General features: G+C 33.0%; 1 protein-coding gene and 1 non-coding gene across 2 annotated transcripts in view; both read left to right on the top strand.

Moving 5' to 3' along the window:
- Positions 1 to 23,102, top strand: part of Slco1b3 (solute carrier organic anion transporter family member 1B3) — a 78,394-nt gene that overhangs the window by 42,990 nt on the left and 12,302 nt on the right. Inside the window, exons 8-12 of the mRNA XM_026391932.2 lie at positions 8,429 to 8,671; positions 11,970 to 12,134; positions 13,406 to 13,601; positions 15,887 to 16,052; positions 18,004 to 18,188. Coding sequence (XP_026247717.1) covers positions 8,429 to 8,671; positions 11,970 to 12,134; positions 13,406 to 13,601; positions 15,887 to 16,052; positions 18,004 to 18,188 — 955 coding nt within the window. The remainder of the gene's footprint in view (positions 1 to 8,428; positions 8,672 to 11,969; positions 12,135 to 13,405; positions 13,602 to 15,886; positions 16,053 to 18,003; positions 18,189 to 23,102) is intronic.
- LOC113185039 (U6 spliceosomal RNA) lies at positions 370 to 476 on the top strand. The gene has a single exon (XR_003301087.2). It is a non-coding gene; the product is annotated as a U6 spliceosomal RNA (small nuclear RNA).

Below are 23,102 nucleotides of genomic sequence, written 5' to 3'. Positions count from 1 at the left end.
ACTTAGGATATGAAGGATATGACTTTTTTTCTATTTTATAGTAGGCCAATGAGAGAAATAGAAAATTAACCAAAATCACATATTTGACAGATGTTGAGTAAGAAAAAATATTTATCATATATTTCTGTACTTACTTATATGGATAAAGTCACTGATGTAACCAATCATTTACAGAAGTCTATCTGAGTGGTTGATTATGAAAAATTATGATTATGTAAATAAATTTTAAACCCAGATCTGTGCATACTTGAAAATAATTTATTTTTACAACTTAAGATAATCGTCAAGACAATATTTGCTCATGTTAATGACATTTTTGTAGGTCAAAGAATATGGTATTAAATTGTGCTTTGAACTCCTTTGGGGGTGGTACTCACGTTGGCAGCACATATACTAAAATTGAAATGACATAGGGAAGATTAGCATGGCCCCTGCACAAGAATGACATGAAAATTTGTGAAGCATTCCATATTTAAAAAAAATTCTATGGAGTATGTGTATACACATATACTTTTAAAATTATTTTTGTTTTATTATGGTAAGGATACTTAACATGAGATCTTAATAGATTTTTTTAAAAGTACAACATAGTATTGTTAACTATGAGTGCAATGTTATACACCAGATCTCATCTTGCATAACTGAAATTTTATACCCATTAACTAGCAACTCCTTATTTCCCCTTCCCAGAGCCCCTGGAAATCACCATTCCACTCTCTGAATTTGACTTTTTTAAATGCATCATGTAAATGTCATCATACAATATGTGTCCTATTACTGATTTGTTTCTTAGCATAATGCCCTCAAAGCTCAATTATGCTATTCAGATATTGCAGAATTTTCTTTTAAGATTGAATAATATTCTATTGTGTGTTATGCTTTTTTATCCATCCATTGATGGCATTAGTTAGTTTCCACATCCAGACTATTGTTAATAATACCACAATGAACATGTAAGTCCAAATATCTCTTTGAGATCCTACTTTTCTTTAGGATATATATCCAGAAATGGGATGAGCATGTGGCAGTTCAATAATTCTTCAAGGAACTCTCATACTGTTTTTCATGGTGCCTACTCCATTTGCTTTCTACCAACAAGGTAGAAAGTTCCTGATATCTCCACATCGTTAGGACACATTTGTTTGATATTCTTGGTGTTGTCTCTATAACAGGTGTTTTAATGAGAGTAAAGTGATATCCCATTGTGCTTTAGATTTGCATTTCCCTGAGAGTAAATGACATTTAGCATCTTTTCACATATTGTCAAACATTTGTACATTTTCTTTGGAGAAACATTAATTTAACACTGTAGCCCATTTTAAAAATCAAGTTATTATTTTGTTATTGAATTGTAGGATTTCCTTGTATATTTTGAAAATTACTCCTTGTCAGATATAGCTTACAAATATCTCCTTCTATCTATAGGTTGCTTTCTCACTCTTCACTATTTTCTTTGCTGTACAGAAGCTTTTCAGTTTGATGGAGTCCCACTTGTCTATTTTTACTTTTATTGGCTGTTTATTTATTATTAATATAACAACTTAAATTTTATTAGTTTTATTGAGAGTCAGCAATATGCCAGATTCTGCTAGTGACCATAAATTAAAGAAAACAACCTCTATCTCAGATTACAAGAATAAAATTTACTCTAATGAGGTAGACATTATAAATTTCTCTCTTGATACTGTTCTTGCTGCATCCCATGTATATTATGTTTTCAGTTTTGTATGTCTCAAAGTGTTTTCTAATTTCTCTTTAGATTTTTTTTCTGCAACCAATTGTTCCAAAGTGTATTGTTTAATATCTGCATATTTGTGAATTTTTCAGTTTTCCTTATGCTATTAATATCTAACTATATTCCATTGCAGGAGGAAAAGATAATTGGTTTGGGAATCATTTCAATCTTTAAAAATTCATTAACTCTTGTTTAATGGCCTGACATATATGTGGTCTGTTTTAGAGAATGTTCATTTAGGCTTAAGAAGAATTTGTATTCTGCTATTATCCGATAGAGTGTTTTCTACTTGCCTGCAAGTTCCAATTGTTCTATACTGTTGTTAAAGTCCTCTGTTTCCATACTGATATTCTCTCTGGTTATTCTATTGGTAAGTGGAAAATGTAGTATTGAGGTGTCCTGCTGCATTCCTGTCTGTTTCTCCCTTGTTCTGTCAGTGTTTACCTTATATATTTTGGTACTCCAATATTGGGTATATGTATGTTTATAATTGTTTAATTTTCCTGGTAAATTGACCTCTTGAGACAATTTTTGACTTACAGGTTTATTTGATTTTATTTTGATTTACATTTAATTTATTTTAATTTAGTCAGTACATTATTGTCATAAATAAATATTAATTAATAAACATGTTTAATAAAATATTCATTTTTACTTATTTATGAGTTTTTTAATATAAAACACACTTTTTATTAGTTCTTTTGAGTTATATATGACAGCAGAATTCATTTTGATATAATCATATAAACATGGAATGTATCTTATTCCACTGAATATCCCATTCTTACGTATGTATCTGGTAGTGGGATTCACTATATTGTTTTAATATATGCACATAGGAAACTATGTCAGATTCATTCCTCTGACTTTCCTTTGCTTATCTCCCTCCCTGCCCTCCACTCCCATTCTCTACTGCACTTTTATTCTTATCCTCACCTCCCCACTTTATTACTGGTTAGCTTCTACCTATCAGAGAAAACAGGTTTCTTTTACATAGTTACCCCATTCCATAACATGTGCCCTGAATGTCTCCTTCTAGCCCTTCATTGTCAGCCTATATGGGTCCTTAAATCTGACTTTCTGATAGACAACATGTAGCTATGTCTTATTTTATCCATTCAGCCACCCTATGTCTTTTGGTTGGTGAGTTTAATCTATTCATATTTCAAGTAATAACTAATAAGAATGAATTTACAATTATTACTTTGTTAATTGTTTTCTGCTTACATTATGGTATTTTTGTCCCTCATTTCTTCACTTTTCTTGCTGATTTGTTGATTTTGGGGTTTATATGCATTGGTTCATTTTTTTTCTTTTTTATAATTCCTATAAATATTTTTCTGGCTATCATGAAACTTATATAAAATATCTTACACTTGTAAGTTTATTTTAAGCTTATAGTAACTTCAAATGCATATAAAACTATGATTTTACTACTTATCCACATACTTTATTTTAATGATGTCACAATCTATTTATACTATCTATTAACATATTTTAGGTGTATTATTTTAATGCCTTTGTCTTCTAACATTTATTCTGGAATTAAAAGTGATTTACCCACTACCATTTCAGTAATGTAGTATTTTGTGTCTACATATGTACATATATATTGTGTGTGTAGATGTTTATATGTGTACACACATGTAAATGTACATACATAAGAACATGAGTGATAGACATTTTTTACTATCATGTTGGTGTTTAGTGTCCTTTTGTTTCAAGTTGAAGAATTCCTTTAGCTTTTCTCTTGTTTTCATTTTTAATGATGAATTATAATTACACATAAGAGTGGGACTCATTAAAGTCATATCATACATTTATATAACATAATTTAATCAAACTCATTCCCTGGAACCTCCCCTTTTATTCCCTCATCTCTATCCCTGCTCCCATTGCTCTATTCTGCTGGTATAATTTGTATTATTATTTTAATTAGTGCACACACACACACACACACACACACACACACACATATATATATATATGAATATACACACACATATGATTTATTGTGGTATATTTGTATATCCTCTCTCCCACTCAATCCCCTTCCTCTCTTCTCTTGGTTTACCTTTTATTTTTATGAGTCTTTTTTATTCTTTTTTTCCCCTCTATCCAGCTTCCACATGAGAGAGAACATCTGATACTTGAATTTCAGAATCTGGCTTATTTCTCTAGGTATGGTATTCTCCCGTTCCATTCATTTACCAGCAAACAGCATAATTTCATTCTTCTTTATGGCTGAGTAGAACTTCATAGTGTACATATACCACATTTTCTTTAACCATTCATCTGTTGACAGACACTTAGACTGAATCCATAATTTGGCATTGTGAATTGTACTACTATAAACATCTGATTGCATCTACTGCTATAATATGCTGATTTCAGTTCTTTTGGATAAAAACCAATCTTGGTATTATGGTCATATGGTAGTTCTGTTCCTAATCTTTTGAAGAATCTCTATACTGATTTCCAAAGAGGTGTTACTTATTTGCAGTCCGCAAAACAGTGTATAAGTGTACAATTTTCCTCATGTCCTCACTAGAATTTATTGTCATTTGTATAACTAGAGTGAGATAAAATCTCAGTGTACTTTTGATTTTTATTTCCCTGATTGCTAAGAATACTGAACAATTTTTATATATTTGTTGGCTATTTATATTTCTTCTTTTAAAAGTATCTATTCAGGTAATTTGCCAATTTATTGATTGGGTTATTTGTTGTGGTTTTTTTTTTTTTTGGTGTTAAGATTTTGAGTTCTTTATATATTCTGGATGTTACTCCCCTATCAAAAGACTGGCTGGCAAAGATTTCTTCCCATTCTGCAGGGTCTCTCCTCATGCTCTTGTTTCCTTTGTTATGCAGAAGCTTTTTATTTTGTTGCCATCCCATATATTAGTTCTTGGGTTTATTTCTTGAACTTTAGGATTCTATTAAGGATATTGATGCCTGTGCATTGTAGGAGAGTTGACCCTAAGTTTTCTTCTAGCCCTTGACATGTTTCTTGTCTAATTCTCATTAAATTTATTGCTATGCAGGGTGAGAGATAGGGATATAGTTTAAGTCTTCTAAATATGGAAATCTAGTATTGTCAGCACCCTTTGTTTAAAATGCTATCTTTTCTTCCATGTATGCTTTTGGCACCTTTGTCAAAGATCAGACAAGTTTATCTATATAGATTTGTCCGTGTGTCTTCCATTCCATTCTATTGGCTTTATGTTTGTTTATATTGCCAATACTATCTTATTTTTGTTACCATGGCCATGTAGTATAATTTCAGATCAGGTATTATGATGTTTCCAGAATTACTATTATTGCTTAGAATTGTTTGGGATAATCTTCCATATGATTTTTTTCTACTTCTATGAAGAATATCACTGGTATTTGAGTAGGGATTGCATTGAATCTGTAAATTGCTTTTGATAATATGGCCATTTTGACGATATTAGTTCTGCCTATTCAAAAACATGGGAGATGTTTCAGTCTTCTAAAGTCTCCTTCAATTTTCTTTTGTGATGTTCTATAAAATGCATTGTAGAGATTTTTTACCTTCTTGGTCAGATTCTTCCCATTTTTGTTTTGTTTTGTTTTAGGCTACAGTGAATGGAATTCTTTTCCCAATTTCTTTCTTAGCAGGTTCATTATTAGAGTATAGGAAGGTTCTTGATTTTTGAATGTTAATCTTGCATACTATAACTTTGCTGAATTTCTTTATCAGCTCTAAAATCCTTCTGGTGGTTCTTTATAGGATTGTATCATCAACCCACATAGTTTGACTTCTTCCTTTCCTATTCATATACCTTTATTTGCCTTCTCTTGCCTAATTGCTCTGCTTAGAGTTCCAAATACTATATTGAATAGGAGTGGTGATAGAGGACCTCCCTGTCTTGTTTCTGATTTTAGAAAACATGCTTTCAGTTTTTCCCCATTCTGCAATGATGTTGGCTTTGTCATATATAGCCTTAATGGTGTTGAGGTCAGTTCTTTGTACCCTAGTTTCTTCAAGTGTTTTTCATATAAATGGGTGCTTGATTTTGTTGAAGGTTTCTTCTTCATCACAAAATTATTATGTGGCTTTTGTCCTTAATAATATATCTATAATGAATTACATTTATTGACATGTATATATTGAACCAACTTTAAATCCCAGGGATGAAACCAATTTGGTCATGGTGTACAATCTTATTGTGTTTTTGAATGCAGATTGCTAATATTTTATTACATGCCTTTCTGTATATGTTCATCATTGATATTCGTCTACAGCTTTCTTTCTTTGAGGTATCATTATCTGGTTTTTGGTATCAGGGTGATACTTAGCTTCATAGAATGAATTTCCCTCTCTTTTTATTTCATGGAATAATTTGAGGAGAATTGCTATTAGTTCTTCCTTAAAGGCCTGGTAGAATTCAGCTGAGAATCCATGTATTTCCAAGGTTTTACTTTTTTGGAAGGCTCATTGCTTGATATTGGTCTGTTTAGGTTTCTATGTTCTATTGGTTCAATTGGGGTAGGTCACATATATCTAGAACTTTATCAATATCTTATAGATTTTCTAATTTATTGGAATATAAATTTTCAATCCCAGTGACCCTCTGGATTTCAGGAATGTCTGTGGCAGCATCTCTATTTTCATCTCTAATTGTGTTGACTTGACTCTTCTCTCATTTTCTTTTGGTTATTTTGGTTAAAGTTTTATCAATCTTGTTTATCTTTTCAATATTTACTACATCAATCCTTTGTCTTTTTTTATTCTTCATTTCATTAATTTTTGTTCTGATATTTATTATTTCCTTTCTTCTTACTGTTTAGAAATAATTTGTTTCTGCCTTTCTAGGTCATTGAGACATGATATTAGACTTTTATTTGAGAGGTATTGTTTGTTTCTTATGTAGGCACTTAATGCTGTAAGCTTGCCTCTTAGAACTGCTTTCACAGTGTCCCAGATTTGGGTACATTGTGTCACTATTCTTGTTTGACTCCAAGAATTTTTAAATTTCTTTTTCATGTCTTCTATGATCCATTCCTCATTCAAAAGTATATTTTTCAGTCTCATGTGTTTATGTGATTTTCATAATTTTTCTTGCTGTTTATTTCCAACTTCATTCCATTTTGATCTGGTAAAATGCAAGGAACATTATCATTTTTTTGTATTTGTTCAAACTTGCTTTGTGGCCTAAAATATTGTATATTTTGGAGACGTTTCATGAACAACTGAGAAGAAAGTGAATTTAGCTATTATTGGATGAAATATTCTATAGATGTCAGAGCCATTTGATTTATGGTATTGTTTAGATCTTGAGTATTTTTACTAATTTGGTGTCTGGATGGCCTATCTATTGGAGGAAAAGTGTTTTGAAATTATTAGTATTATTGTGGTCAGAGTCCTATGTCAAGAAGTTTTTTTGTTTGTTTGTGTTTATTTAATTAGATGCACCAATGTTTAAGGCATAAATATTTACTATCCTTTTTATCTTCTTGTTGTGTTTTCCCCTTTACCAGTGTAAAGTGACCCTATTTGACCTTTCTAATTATTTTTTTTGCTTGGAATCTGCTTTGTTGAATATGAGAATAGCTGCTGCTGCTTGGTTTTGGACTCAATCCCTTCAATCCCTTGATCAGGAAAAGTAGAAATATGGATGTATAGTCCAACCCTTTCTGTTCCCATTCACTCTGTGACAAGCAGAAGAGTTGCAGCAAGTATCCACAAACTAGTTCAAACTGCTAATTCTTCCTGATCTTATGGGATTATACTGAGTTGGGAATGATAAAGAAATGGGGTTTCCAATTTTCCTACTGGTTTCATTGTGGCTAATATATTATTTACTTGGGGTACTGGTGCTTCTCAACAAGTTTCTGGATTTCTCAAAAATGGAATTGATCTGTATAATGCTATTGAATCAGTGTGTTAGTGTATGGGAATTTATGGCTTCCCATTTTGTCATTTTGCTGATAATCTTATGTATCCTTTCTTAATACTTAGACTGCTCATCTTATATTTACTGAAGTTCTTCATTTATACTTGATATATACTTTTAACATATAATCTTTATGCATGCCTTAAAGAAACACATAATTGAAATAAAAAGGTTGAATTATTTCTAACATGTAGAGTACAAATTTTCTGGGTTACTTTTAAATTCAGATTTTCATTGTCTGTATTTTTTTCACCAATTTTATGCTCTGTGCTGTGAAAAAAAGTTATAAATACAAGTTTCTGGGCAGGGGAGAAAAGCTCTTCTATTGGCTATGAGAATTTATTGAAAACTACTTTAACTTTCATTATTGGTGCTTTCTTGACCTCAGCAGGTGGTATCCCTAGATATTTTCAGATGGCAATGAGCATTCATATTCCTTCCATGTTTTTTAAGTCATTTGCACACTTAGATATGCAATGTTGGCAGTTTTGCAGTCATATCATCAAAAAAGCCATCATGTTTACACAAGCTCAGGCTATGAAAATAGTCCCATAACTGATTCATGGATAACAGCAATTGTAAGATGTCATTAAATATTAGACTTATCCCAGTTTCTGAGATCAAAAAATATGAAAAGAAGAAAACAGCATCTTTGAATTGATGAAATACAGTTTACTTTCTTTGTCTATGGAGGACAGCAATCATTGTTGTTATTGCTTAGATATTATTATATTTCAAAATTATTTTTACTGGGTTCTTTTATTTATTTTAGGCAGCATCAGAATAACTCCCACGGACTCTCGCTGGGTTGGTGCTTGGTGGCTTAGTTTCCTTATGTCTGGACTCTTATCCATTATTTCTTCCATACCATTCTTTTTTCTACACAAAAATCCATATAAATCAAAGAAAGAAAGGAAAGTTTCAGCATCTTTGCATGTACTCAAAACAAATGAAGAAAGGACTCAAACAGCTAATTTGACCAACCGTGAGATAAAGACTACTATAAATACAGATGGTAAGTATTTCACACTCCTTGTCAATTTGGAATTATCAATTTCAATGAAAGGTAAGAGTGAATATTCCAAAGTAATAATTCATATCTAAATCATATGGAGTTATTTTTCTTATACATCTAATCTAGCTAAGTTATTTTTCTGAACTCCTATTAAAATTAGTAAATACTTCCTGAGCATATGAAAAACTGAATAGGATCAGATTTGTGGCCATTAGCATGGAGATTACAGCCAAAGGCTAAAATATCTGTTCTTTGTAAACCAAAGACAATATATTTATTTGAAATTATGTAGAGTAGCCCATGAGTAAGATAAAATTTTTATACTATTTCATTAATGCACTCATTCATTTATTTAGCAAATGATTCTAAGCACTAGACTGTGTCCTAGTGATTGGACATTGCCTTCATTTTCCAAAAATTCATAATTATTTCCAATAATTTACTTAATAATGAGAATTATTCAGACAATTGCATTAACAGCCTTAAGTACTTTGGTTTGGTTAAACTTAACTATTCTCAGGTGGAGACATGGAGTAAGGAGAAGGAACTTAGAAAAGATTTCTGACTGGTGATTAGACTAATTTTTTTTCTTGGTAATTGTATTAAAAATGCTCATCAAGATGTTAAAAAAATGAAGTAGAAACAGTAATAATTGAAATCATTGGAGTCAGTAATATGGATTAGGATCCTCTACTATTTCATAACAAGTCTTCCCTTTCAAACATAAATTCTGGGGGCTTGTAGACAACCACGGAGAAGTAATAACCAAGAGAATGGTCCAACAGTCAAAGAAAAATAGTTGAAACAATGAAATGTTGACAGCAATTTTCAGATTGGAAGGAAATGGTGAAATACTAAAATCCAAACAACGCAATGCCTAAACCCTTGGACACCTTTTCAAATTGACATTGAAATGGAATTACAAATTCTCAAGGATAGCCCCAATTCTTTCTGCCATCAATTCTTCCACTTACCATTTTTTATTTCTTTCTTTCCATCACTCTGACCTAACAACAAATGGTATGCTGGAGCCAGGTTGTGTTGGCTCATGAACCATTGTTAAATTTTCAACTACATTGGTAGCTTGAATTGGCCATAGCAGGAGAATTTATCCCTTGGAATTGAGAAATACTATAAATCAGGCCTTGCTTCCTAAAGTTCATTATTCATTATTATCCCAGCACACCTCTGAGTTAGAAGTCTTTAAAACTTAACAGGCACATTGACAGCATATCCAGAAAATTTTCATTTGCACAGGCTGCTTCTAACTCTACCAGATCAAATCCATAAACATCCACAGATTGTCTAAACTTATAGAAACTAGTTTGACTGCTTTCCCTCAAAAAAGAACAGAGAGGATAATAAAGCTGCCGAAATAGGGCAATTATTTAAATAGGCTGGGGTTGTGGCTCAGTGGTAGAGTGCTCGCCCAGCACATGCGAGGTCCTGGGTTCAATCCTCAGTACCACATAAAAATAAAATAAATAAAATAAAGGTATTGTGTCCAACTACAACTAAATATAAATAAATATATAAAAATTTTAAAAATAGGACAATTACAGCTATAATTATGACTGTGTTTGTAGGATAGTGACCCAAATAGTTAAAGAGGACCTTAATTTTGTACCTAGCAGGAATAGAATAAAAAACTAAAAATACAAGGTCAGAAGGAAAACTGTTGTATTTATTCTACATGTTCTTAAGTAGAACTAAGGTTGATTGGTTTGAAGGAAAGAAAGCAAGATTTCAGTTCAAAGAAAACAGTGTGTAAAAATTGAGAACAGCCCCAAAGAAAACAATTGCTTTCTGAGGCAATCAGCTTAATGCCACTTGAATTACTTATTGATCCATTTATTAAAGATACTTATTGGATCATGATTGTGTGGAAGTTCAGTCAAGATGTCAACTATGTTCTCAGTCACCTCCAAAATACAATTGATTTGATGAATTTATAGCCTCGTGTTGCTTTTAATCAAAGGTCACAGCTCATTTAGAATGCCTCACAAATCAGTGATGGTCTTTCTGATCTGGGGAATGCTAAAGAGAGAAGTTTAGTATTTTGGCCTAATCATTTTAAATGCTGTTCATTCCTGGTTAAAAAAAAATGCCCTCTTCTTTTTTCTCTTTGTGCCCTTTGCCATGATTCTCTTTTCTTCTTATAAAAAGTATATAAAATTATTTTTTTACTTGACATTAGATGGAAATCTTAGTTCATATCAATGATCATATCCATTGGAAATCTTAAACACATAAACGGCAAGGTCTTTTAAAGACCATGTCATCTATTTCTCAATAACAATGTCTGGTTTGGTCTTACTTGACTCGGAAACTTCCTATTGCTTTCCTATGTAGTTCTTTCTCCCTTTAACTACTGTTAATTGCTAGTTGATCTGGTAATCACAGATGTATATCCCATAAATTCTGCCATGGATAAAAGTTATAACTTTGTTACACACCTCATTGTATGCAGAAGTTTTGTGATTCCTGTCATAATATCACGTGAGACACAACATCATTGTATCCTGGTTCTCCTTGTATCTTTAGACACATGATTCATGTTCTTAAGTAGAACTAAGGTTCTATTTAAGATATTTCTAGATTTACTGAGTCAGTATTTTATGATAGAAAAGCTGTATACCAGGTAACAAGATGTTTGAATTCTCATACTAAATTGATATTTAATATTTTTGAACCTTATTTTTGTGAAGTTTTGGATTATGCTATCATTTAAATTTCTGTTGAATAATTAATGATATTGTTAATATAATAATTATATTATTAAATGCTGATAAATAAGAGACATTGCATGTATATTCTTACTTGAACACTTAATGTATTGGCTAGTACCTAACTGAATTGAAAACCAAATATTTGTTAAATGAACAAACAAATAAATATGTAATATATTCGTAAAGTGCCCAGAATAACCAAATATTAAGTTAACAAAGCAAATTACAAAAAAGCATGCATGTATGATTTAATTTTGGGTAGGGGGATAAAATGAACTAAACAAATAAATATTAATGTATGTTCTGGAAATATTGAAGGATTATGTTTTTAAAAACTGTTGAGGGCTACAGATGAATCTCACTAGCAGAGTTCTTGTGTAGCATGTATGAGGCTGTGGTTTTGATCTCAGGACCACCCAAAAACAAATAAATAACTTATGACAGTAGGATACCAGTCTACTGTTACTTATTTATTATGTGTTTAAGTAATGTTCAATCTTATGTAGTATAAAAGATTAGTATATATTTAAGTTGTATTGTAATATTTTCTTTATTTTCATAATTTTAAGGTCTTTTCCAGTCTTTGAAAATCCTCCTTACCAATCACCTCTATGTTATATTCTTGATTTTGACATTGCTACAGATAAGTGGCTTTATTGGTTTTTTTACTTTTGCATTCAAATACGCAGAACAACAATATGGTCAATCAGCATCTCAGGCTAATATTTTGTTGGGTAAGACAAATTTTTTACCTATTTGCTTGATGGATTGTGTACTACTAATCAGTGTATTTCAAGTGACATTTTATTGTGAATGTAACTTTATATTTTAGTAAATAATTTCTATTTATTCTCTCTCAAGCTTTATTAAATTTGTTAATCTGATATCTTTACTTTATTGCACTAAAAGTTGCATCTCATGTTATATAGCTCCTAAAGGAAAAGGTGTATATAAATGGAACATTTAGACATGGTACCTGAATAATTAGATCTTGTAATTTTGTGATGAGATATTGAGACAAACCATTTTGTAGCACAATCATACAGTCTGTAATTTATGGACTCTGAAATCAGGATTTAATTACTTATGAAAACCAGGACATTGATGGTTCCAAAATGAGAAACAATTTAAATGCACCACCAAAATATGCACAATTCAAAATAAATATCATATTTTAAAGAGTATTTTCTGTTTATCTGTTTTCAATGACCTATAAGACCTACTTGCTGAGGAAATGTTTTCTAATATTATTCTTTCCACAACTCCAGTATTGTGAAAACATTGTAGATATTCAGTAGTTGTTTGATGAATTTAAAATTTATCAAGTGGTATAAAACTGGATCATAAGTAACAAAGAAAATGATGATTTGAAAATGAATTCCCCAAAGCATTGTAAACGCTGTTAAGTTTTGACTCCCAGTAACCTAAACTAAACTTTTTGTTGAAGGAGTCTTCATCTTAAATAGCTTGTACTGGACAATGGAATAAAAAAGTTAAAAGAGGGATCAACCATTTTTAATACTATATATAATAGACCTACCTATTTATTCATGAGTTTATGAATAGATAAGATATTAATTTCAGTATTTAATTCTAAATCACTGGGAAATATTGGAGTGGGTTTTGAGGGCTAGAATTCTTCATTCTGTAAGATGTAAAGGATTTTAGATGATAGGATCAAAGTTTCACAAGCAGAAAAATGGTATATTGTTATTGTTTTCTAGGGGTGGGGGAAGTCCCTCATAGAAATTCTCAGTTCAGACACACAAATATTATCAATCATTGCTTTTTAATACTGAGGAGACCAAATCCTCATCTTTGGCAGGAAACAATTATTTTTGTCTCTCCCAAATGATAAACTTGCCCTCTCTTTCCATTTTGCCTGTCACCCTTCCCCTTAAGAAGTAATGGGATGGGATGAATTTGGTTGTTATACAATGTGTTTCATATATAAAGACATATTAAAAGCGTATTTATGTAATTATAATTTTTCTTTTATTTCTAGGACTCATAACCTTACCAGCTGTGGCAACAGGAATGTTTTTAGGAGGATATATCATTAAAAAACTCAAATTGACCTTGATTGGAATTGCCAAATTTTCATTTTCTACTTATTTCATATCTTTCTTGTTTCTTCTGTTAAAATTTGGTCTACTTTGTGAAAACAAATCGATTGCCGGCCTAACCTTGACCTATGATGGGTTTGTATATATCACTATATCAACTGCATAATGTGTTAACTATCCAATGAAAAGACTGAGGAAAATAGAGAAGAAAGAAGTTTTAGTTAAACTTTTTTTTTAGTTGAGAGAAATTTCAACTTAGAAATTCTTAAAATGTATATTTCTTAAGATATTTCTTAAAGAAAAACTACATAGGTTGTAATTATAATAGTAATTATAATTTATGGGATACTTACAATGGAGGATGGATACTTTTATTTCCATTTTTATAGATGTGGAAAGTAAGGCTTGGAGACATACAGATTATATGACTAGCAATGTCTTAACTTGATCTCACTTACTCTCACTGGATCAAATTTGAGGATTTTTGGCTCCAAAATAGTTAGTCTTAACCACTACCAACTTGGATGGATTTTGAGTGTAATACAAATGACATTCTCCAAAAGTGACTTAGCAACCTTTATCTACATTACATTTTGATGTTCAACAAACTGAAAAAGAGAACACTTCTTTACATTGTACTGAATTCTTGCTTTCTGTAAGCTAAAACTGTGTCTTCTGGTGGTGTTTTCATTCTAAGTAGAATTACTATTTATCCTACATATAATTGCATATTAAATGTTGGAGAACCTTTGCTATTATTATCATACTATGTCAAGTATTCTTAGTACTTCAGCCCACTCCAAATCAGGAGAAAAATTCCTATGCAGACTTACCACCTCATGAATATAACTAACAATTTAAGATTAGAAAGGTTCACATCCAAGCAACAAAGATCCTTGGATCATAGTTGAGTAACCATGCACATTTGTGCTACTTACTGTTGGTTCTGAGTTTTCAAAGTCTGGATCTCTGAAGTGCCAATTTTAATTCATCAAATTTTTCCATGTTTCCTTAGCTAAACATCATACCATTCTAGGAGGCTTGGCAAAATAATCTTGAATTATATTTCTACCTGCTCCTAATCTTGACTGCCAATCGTTCCCATCCACCAATACCTACCATTATGGCAAAACAAAATACAGTGCACCTAGAGCTTTGAATTTCAAAAGTAAAGGAAACTTATGGATCATGCAATCAAACCTGCTTTTATCTCTTCCTTTATTGTGACCTAGAGAAACTGTTCCTTGCTTGGAGTCACACAACAACCTCAGACTGACTGTACATTACACATTTAGGTCCCAGGGCTCCCTGGTTATGAGGACAGGCTTTATCCTAAAGCCAGTTTAATGGAGCAAGTATAGTCATGGGTTGTCAAAGTATAGTCAAATATAAGTTTTTAGAAATGTGTCATTGGTCTATTTTATCATTGTGTAAACACAGTCCAAGACACTCGTAGCATCACTAGGTGGTAAAATCATGTACCACCTTCGTATGTGTAGTCCATTGTTGACTAAAACATCACTGAGCAGGACAGGACTGCAAGGTAAAGTTAGTATTTGAAAGATGGTAGTGTTCTCCATAATTTTATTGATTGCCTCCTTTAAAATGAATGTCCTCAATTATTATCAAGATTTTTATAAAAACAAAAGAGTAATTTCTAAAATCTGTAAGTAGAAATCAATTATATAAATATGTATTTTAAAACTATAGTCACGTTATACATTTTATAATTTATACCTTATTATATATTAAATTATAAAGCATGTTATAACTTCATTTTAAAAATATATAGAGCTTTTCTAGTCTTTCACAACTGATTTTATTATTTTTTTACTTCTCAAAATTGATCCTTACTGGTTCTGCTTTGACCACAAAGAATTCTTCCCTTATAAAGTTAAAATATAGATTTTCTTTAAAAAAATTCAACCTTCTTAAATAGCATGTATGGAGTCCTGCAGTGAGCCGGGAGGAATCTCAGTTTAATGCTATTATCTTACTGAAGAAAAATCAAGTTTAAGGAAAATGAAATGATTCATCTAATATGAAATTTCCTGATTGGAATACCAAGATTTTTTGCCTAAGTATTCTTTGCCACATATTCTTTCTGGTTTCTTTTTTAAGTTTTACTTTTTCTAGGTCATAAATCATGTCTTGATAGAGATGGAGGGTGAAAAAGTGAATGAGCATTAAAACAACAGCAGCAACAACTGTGCTGCTTTGGCATAGTCCCTTTAACTCTCTCTAATTTAAAAAAAAAAGGAAAAGAAAACCTCACTCTCTAATTTCTTTTTTCTTGTTCTCTTTCCTCCTTTGTCTTCTCTGCCACTTCCCTTCCCCTCCTCCTCATCTTCTTTACTTCCTCCTCCTTCCTCCTCTTCTTTTCTCTCTCTTTCTGATATATGTTTATCATGTATTTCCAGAATTAATCCAGTGGCATCTCATATAGATGTACCACATTCTTATTGCAACTCAGACTGCAATTGTGATGGAGATCAATGGGAACCCATCTGTGGGGACAATGGAATAACTTACATTTCACCTTGTCTAGCAGGATGCACATCTTCAAGTGGCCAGAAAAAGTCTATAGTGAGTATTAATTTTTAACTTTCTCTCCTATTCTTAATCAAAATCACAGATTAGACTTAACAAAAGATATAAGAAAAAGATTCCAGTATTATCTGTCTTTCTGATGCCTGTGTGAACAAAACTTCATATACAATCCTGCTTGGAACACAATCAGCTTTATCTGTTATGTGAATTCTAATTTGAGATTATCTTACTGTTTTTGCCCTGAGATTGTAAGAATATGACCTTTCTGGAATATGAATGCATTTAGGGTCCCTAGGAAGCATCTCATTTTACTGAAGCAATGATTTCTGTTAAGTTAGAATCACTTTACTTTTCAGAAGTTAGGGGAAAGTCCTGACCAGCTCATTTTTCAGCACTACCTACCTTACTAGAACAATAATCTCTATACAATTTTGTATATAGATTCTGATGAGTTTAACTCTGGACTCACTATCCTTTTGACTTTCCGAGAAATAATCATGGTTTCATGCTCATTGATTGCCCATTTCTTATCTTCTAATTAGGAGTTCCCCAAAACCAAAGGCTCAAAACATTCCCTTCCATGTGAGCTATGGGTTCTGCCCAGCACTCTGGGCAATTCCTCAATAGTTGGAGATCATTTGTGAAATTTCTCATACCTCCAATCTACTCAACATCTCACCAATATGAAGAATCATCTCCTGGGCCCTTTTCTTATCACCAACATAAGCAATATAACCAACTATGATCATTGCTTTCTGCCATATCTGTGGCTGGTTTTCAATTTTTTTCACCATTCTCTCACTTACAATTCTAATTACATGATGGAAAGGCATGAAAAACTTTGAAGAATTAAGTACTCTAGATTCTCTGAAGCTGGGCCACAACTTAAGAAACTTGGACAAATATGGCTCAAAGACCATCCTTAGAATCCTACATTTCACATTTGTGGCTACAGTGCCTTTCACTGAGAGGGCACCCATTGAACCCATGGTCTTATTTTGTCCATTTGGTAAAGCCTGGAGAAGGCATATCAGAAAACTCAAGAGAGTTCTGTCTACCTACCATGGTCACATTATCTTCCCTTTTAAAAATTACTACCAAGGTCTTCTCCTAATTTCTTAGTAATAATAACACCTCTCTCTTTACTTTTAATTAACTTTTTATTTTAGAAGAGTTTTTTAGTTGTCCCATCTCTTCTGAAGTAAGGATATTTATATCAAAGTTTTGTTTCATTGGTTAATATAGTTGCTAAGTAGAGGAGTTCTCCAATTTTATTCCTAGTTGAAAAACAAGTAACAAAGTAAAAGCCCAGGAAAGTAAAGCTTGTTGAATCATGCAAGTATGGATTCAAATTATTCCTCAGTTCTTCCTTTATTGAACTTAGCAGTAGATTCAAGGTTAACTTCTTTTAAACTTTAGTTTAGCCTAGAATTAGAAAGAATTTTTTAAAGCAACCTATCTATGAAAATGACTTGCATGATCAAGTTTCTAAAAGAAAATATTTCTAATCATTCTCTTTCTGTGCTCCAACTGTTAGTACATTCCATTGTGTTGAATCTTTCTGGCCATAATATCTTCTATTTTATTATCTGTCACTATACTTTTGGATGTCAATTTTGCTTATCAAAACAGAATTCAGCACTTCTGCCTGGCTTCATTTCCCTTGGGCTTTTCTCATTCTTATAGGTAACTCTAGTTTCAATTTTTGGCCCCTCCAAAAACTATTACATTTCTATATTCTCTAGTGTAATCCTTTTATCAGGGACACTTTGTAGATATTGTCAACTGTGAATTGCATTTTCTTATATAGAAAAAAAAAATCCAGGAAACTATTTTGACTGTATTCTGCAACTGTATTTTTAGAATTTTTTAAAAATGGTAAATATTTTAGTTTGAATGGATAAGATCTCTTTAAATATAATGAAAGGCATCTATAGCATTGTCATATTTTAAATGTTTTCTGTAATGTTTCAAAACTGTTTTTTAGGTCTTTCATAACTGTACTTGTATCGAAGGGTCTAATTTCCAGAACACAAATTATTCAGCCAGTTTGGGTGAATGCCCAAGAGATGATAATTGTAAAAAAAAATATTACTTCTATTTAACTACACAAGTCATAAGTTCTGTTTGCACTGCATTGGGATCCGCCTCATTTGTCATGCTGCTTGTGAAGTGAGTATGACTTTTTGAACCACTTTCGTATATACTGCACTATAAAGACACCTAATGATATACATATTTTTCACAATGTATCTGGGACCCAAGTTCATATCTTGTTACTTAATTATTTAATAATGCATATTCTTTAGGATTATTGTGATAATTTGATGCTGTAATTAATAATGATTTTGCCTCTGATTCTTCTGACATCTAGATTCCATATTTTCTCCTCTTGCTAAGAATATTAAGACAGAATTATTGACTTTCGCTTCAATTGTAAAAGAATCTTTCTAGATTCTAAAAGAATTCTTCATTTTACATTACCTTGTATCCTAGTAGGCCTATCAGTGTGAATCATCTATTGATTTCATTGAAAGAAAACATTTGGGCACCAGATAGATTTAAGCATGTGGTAGTAACATGACAAACCTAATTGACTGTGGCTGCTGTAGAAAGAATAATTTTAGGGAGGCAAGAAACAATAAGCGATAAAAGAAGGCTATGCCAGTTGTCCACAAGGTGGGGGTTCATTGATGATGGTGATGGTAAAGGAAGTGGAAAGTAAAAGGTTTGAATTTCAGTCATTTTTTTTTCTTTTTCTCTGTCCTTCTTTGTTTCTTTGTTCCTTCCTTGGCTTTCTTATTTTTTTTTTTTTTGGCCAAGGCAAATGGAATTGGCTGATAAGTTGGATGTAACATATGAGAGAATTTGAGAATGATTTCAAGGTTCTGGTCCAATATCTGGGAGACCCATGGAACCATTGGGCAAAAAGTAAAGACTTAGAAGTGTAAAGAAATTAAAAAATGTAAAGAAATATAAAGGAGACAGAAGCAAGATTCAGAGGCAGAAGGGCAGAATGTCTCCTTGTCCAAGCTGCCGGCTTCATTTCTATCCATAGGTTACATTAGGCCACTGGCATTAGTAGTACATTATTGTTCATTGTGTCATTAGGCAGGTTACAGAGTTAGCAACATTATGCAGCTTATTCCTCAGTTACATACTATAGTTTCAATGTGCACATGTTAGGAGCTTTGTGTAGCTCTCAAGAAAGTCCATCGTTTAAAGCTACTATCATGTGGACAGCTTCAGGTGCAGCAGAACTTGGTGAAGCATTGTGGTTGTCTGACAAGAGAGTTTCTTTATTCCAAGGAGCTCTGTGCCTGAGATCAAGGTTGAGGCTGATAAGACTCTAGCACAGAGCCTCCTCATGCAGGGCACTGATATAGCACCTAGGCATTGCACATGTATTAATTATCTTACTAGTTCCTGGAAAAAACTGCAGAATATTCCAATTGTGGGAAACAAAATGCCTTATTATTCCTTAAAAGTTTTCTCACCGGAGGAAATTCACTGTCTTGTACATTTCCACTGTCAGAACCCTTACAAGAGAGGAACAGGTTGGAGGAAGTGGAGAAGCAAGTACCTGTTCTATCTCTATAAATCTGAGAAACCTGTGAGATATCTAGTGACAGCATTGCATATATAATCTGACATAGAGAAAAAAAATAAAACACTGGAATCGGAGGCACATTTTTTGGAAGCAGGAATATACAGATGCTATTTAAAACTATGACAGTGCTGAGATCTTCCTATTTGAACTCAGATAGAAAGAAGATCCTAACACCAAGACTCAGGCATTCTAACTTCAGAGATTAAGAACAGGAAGAGAAACCAGTGAAGGAAACTGAGAAGGAAGTTTTATGGGGCATTAGAAACACTAAGAGAGGGCCATGACCCAGAAGCAAGATGAAGAAAGTATTAAGAAGGAGGGTGTGAGTTACTATGTCCAGGGCTGCTGAGAAATCATAGAGTTAGGGACTAGGAAGTGACTCTTGTATTTCATGATGTGCTGGTAACTGTTAGCCTTAACAAAAATAGTTTATGAAAATAGGAGGGTTAAAGGCTGTTTTTAAAAGCATCAAGAGAAAATGCAAGAAAGGAAAATGTACTTAGCCAGTAGAGAAAACTCTTTTTTTTATGAGAAACATCTTTTATTTCTTCTAAAGAGGTGAAAATAAGTAATATTTCTTATATTTCTCACTCGTAACTCTTAAAAATGCAATTTCTCTTTTCAAAGCACATGCCATCTTTAAAAAAAAAATCTTAGCAATATACATTTGCACTCAAAGAAAAACATGCAGCGCCATTGTCTTCTGACAAAATCTGCATTAAAACCCCGCGGGACTTTCTGCAAATATGTTCCCCCTTTATTTAGGAACTCCAAACCACAAACATTCAGTGCAATATTTATTGTTTCTTATTTCCGTAGGAAACACAGGACCAATGATGTCTTCTGACTATAACTGTTTCCTGACGATTGAGCAACAGTCTCCCTCTGCTTTATTTTATAAAGTACTCTCTTTAACTGATGTAAGGTACAACTAGAATTCAGTAAAACTTGAGAATCCAGGTGGAGGATGGAGGAGAAATACTTAAGGTCTACCCTGTGCCATAAACTTAGGGAAAAAATTTACACAGAACAAAACAAACAAAACCAAAAAAACAAAACAAAAACAAAACCCCTTAGATTTTATCAATGCACCCTTTAAAAAAGTGGTTTTTTTTTTAATTTCTGAAAGCAGCTTAATGTGAATCAAAAGCAGTTCCTGAGTAACTGCAGTAAACAGTCTTTAAATACATATATATGTACACATATATATGTACATACATATACATATATATTTGCAACTTAGCTCATTTTGGTTCTGCCTTAATTTACCTCCCCAGAGTTTAGCTCAATCCTTTCAGTTCCCAATGTGCAAATATAATGGAATCTGCTCTGGGAGTTGGCATGGTGCAGACGTTTCTTGTTATTCCTTGTGTTCATCTGCATGTCTGACAGGCCAGGTTTCCAGAGACACTGCAGGTCACAGTTTTCTCAATCTCACAAAACCTGTGAATGCCATGGACCTCACGTCTTCTTCATCAAGCGCCGTGACTGCCACGAGTGCAGCTTTGTAACAGAGGCGGTGGCGACGGGGCTGCGGCCACTGGGTTTCAACCGCTTCCCAGCAGCAGCTTTAAGCTCAAGGGAAGTCGACCCGATCCAACTCACTCACTCACTCCTAGCAGGAGGCTGTAGCTTCCACCTGCACCTGAAGCCATCATGGCAACTTCATCTGAAGAAGTTTTGGATCGTGAAGAAGGTGCGTCAAAAGAAGCAGGATGGAGCTCTATACCTCATGGCAGAAAGAATTGCTTGGGCGCCAGAAGGCAAAGATAGATTTACAATCAGCCATATGTATGCAGATATTAAATGCCAGAAAATCAGTCCAGAAGGAAAAGCTAAAATTCAGCTTCAGCTGGTCCTACATGCAGGGGACACAACTAACTTCCATTTTTCCAATGAAAGCACAGCAGTGAAAGAGCGAGATGCAGTAAAGGACCTTCTTCAGCAACTACTGCCCAAATTCAAGAGGAAAGCAAATAAAGAACTGGAAGAGAAAAACAGGATGCTGCAAGAAGATCCTGTTTTGTTTCTGCTTTATAAAGACCTTGTTGTAAGTCAAGTTATCAGTGCTGAAGAATTCTGGGCCAATCGTTTAAATGTGAATGCAACAGATAGTTTTTCCACATCCAATCACAAGCAAGAGAAAACTCTTTTAAGAGCAGTATTAGCAAAAAAAAAAAAAAAAAAAAAAAAAAAAAAAAGCAGAAAAAAGGTGTGGTAGACAGCAAGGCTGTGACACCAAGAGTTCTGTTTATGTTTAAAGCTAGATATAATAACATGATTGCATGCTGATGACATTTACCAGATAGAGGAGAAGGAAGCTGATAACAAAGGAAAGAGAACTTTTACAGAAGAAAGAAGAAGGAAATATGAACAAGAACACCATTTTACTCTGTAATAGAAGGGAAGATAGTCCATGTTGGTAAAGGCAAGTAAATATGTAGTCTTAGTTATGTAAGAATACTAGAATCTTTTTCTAGAATCCTTTTTCTGAAATACTAGAATCCTTTTTCTGAAATAAAAATCAAGGTAATCAGCTGAGCATGAAGAAGAAAAAGTTTGAGATAAGATCAGGAAATGTGAGCGAATAGTCTTGAAGACTGGGAGAAAAAAACAATACATCTGGGAAAATAAACATGTAAAATATAATAGGATTGTATGGGGACACCACCAGGGATTTGTGCTTATGAATTTAAAATTAGCCAAGCCAGTATTTTTGGAATGATTTCCTCCAGACAGTGCAGTAGGAAAGGCATAAGGTAAATGAAAATATTTTCAATTATACAACAAAGAATGAGAGGAACAAAAATGTCCAGTGTGTATGCAAAGGAAACATCATGGTGAGGAAGGAAGTGAAGAGGTGAAAATGGAGACTGTCCATGAAACCATTGGGGGAGTCAAGATTCTGAAGAGTCCTGTGGGGTTCAGGTTGTTTGGGGATAGTATATTACATGGAGTGAATTTAAAATTTGGGGGTAGTTATGAGGAGAGGGATGCTCAGAATGGGGAATTAGAAAAGTGTGTACTGATTGGTCTGACTCTAGGGTGGAGGAGACAGGTAAGATCTTGAAGAGAAGAGGTCAAGAAAGTGGAAGATTATTGGGAGGACTGTGTGTGGATATGAAAATAACTAGTAAAGTGGCAGAGAGTTTTAGGAAAAAATGAAAGAGAACCTAAAACTAAAATTGTCAAGGAATGATGGGAGTGGTGGCGTGCAAGGCAATTGATACCTTCAACAAGGAGGTTTGGGAATCCGATGTTAGGATATCACAGCTTTTTAGGAGAGCTAGATGGCTTTCAGAGGAGGTAGTTGGATCTGGAAGAAGTAAAAAGCACAGGAAGGACACATACATTTCAAGCCCAGTCATACACAAGGTGTGGGAGTAAAACAACCACCTCTTGGAAAGAGAATCACAGGGAGACAGCCAGGCTTTCTTTAGAACAAGAAAGTGGAAGGACTGTGAAGAACGTTAGAT

Source organism: Urocitellus parryii, chromosome 5, assembly GCF_045843805.1.
Source record: "Urocitellus parryii isolate mUroPar1 chromosome 5, mUroPar1.hap1, whole genome shotgun sequence".
Lineage (NCBI taxonomy): Eukaryota > Metazoa > Chordata > Mammalia > Rodentia > Sciuridae > Urocitellus > Urocitellus parryii.
The sequence above is the reverse complement of the archived record's forward strand: the minus strand, read 5'-3'. Positions and strand labels throughout refer to the sequence as shown.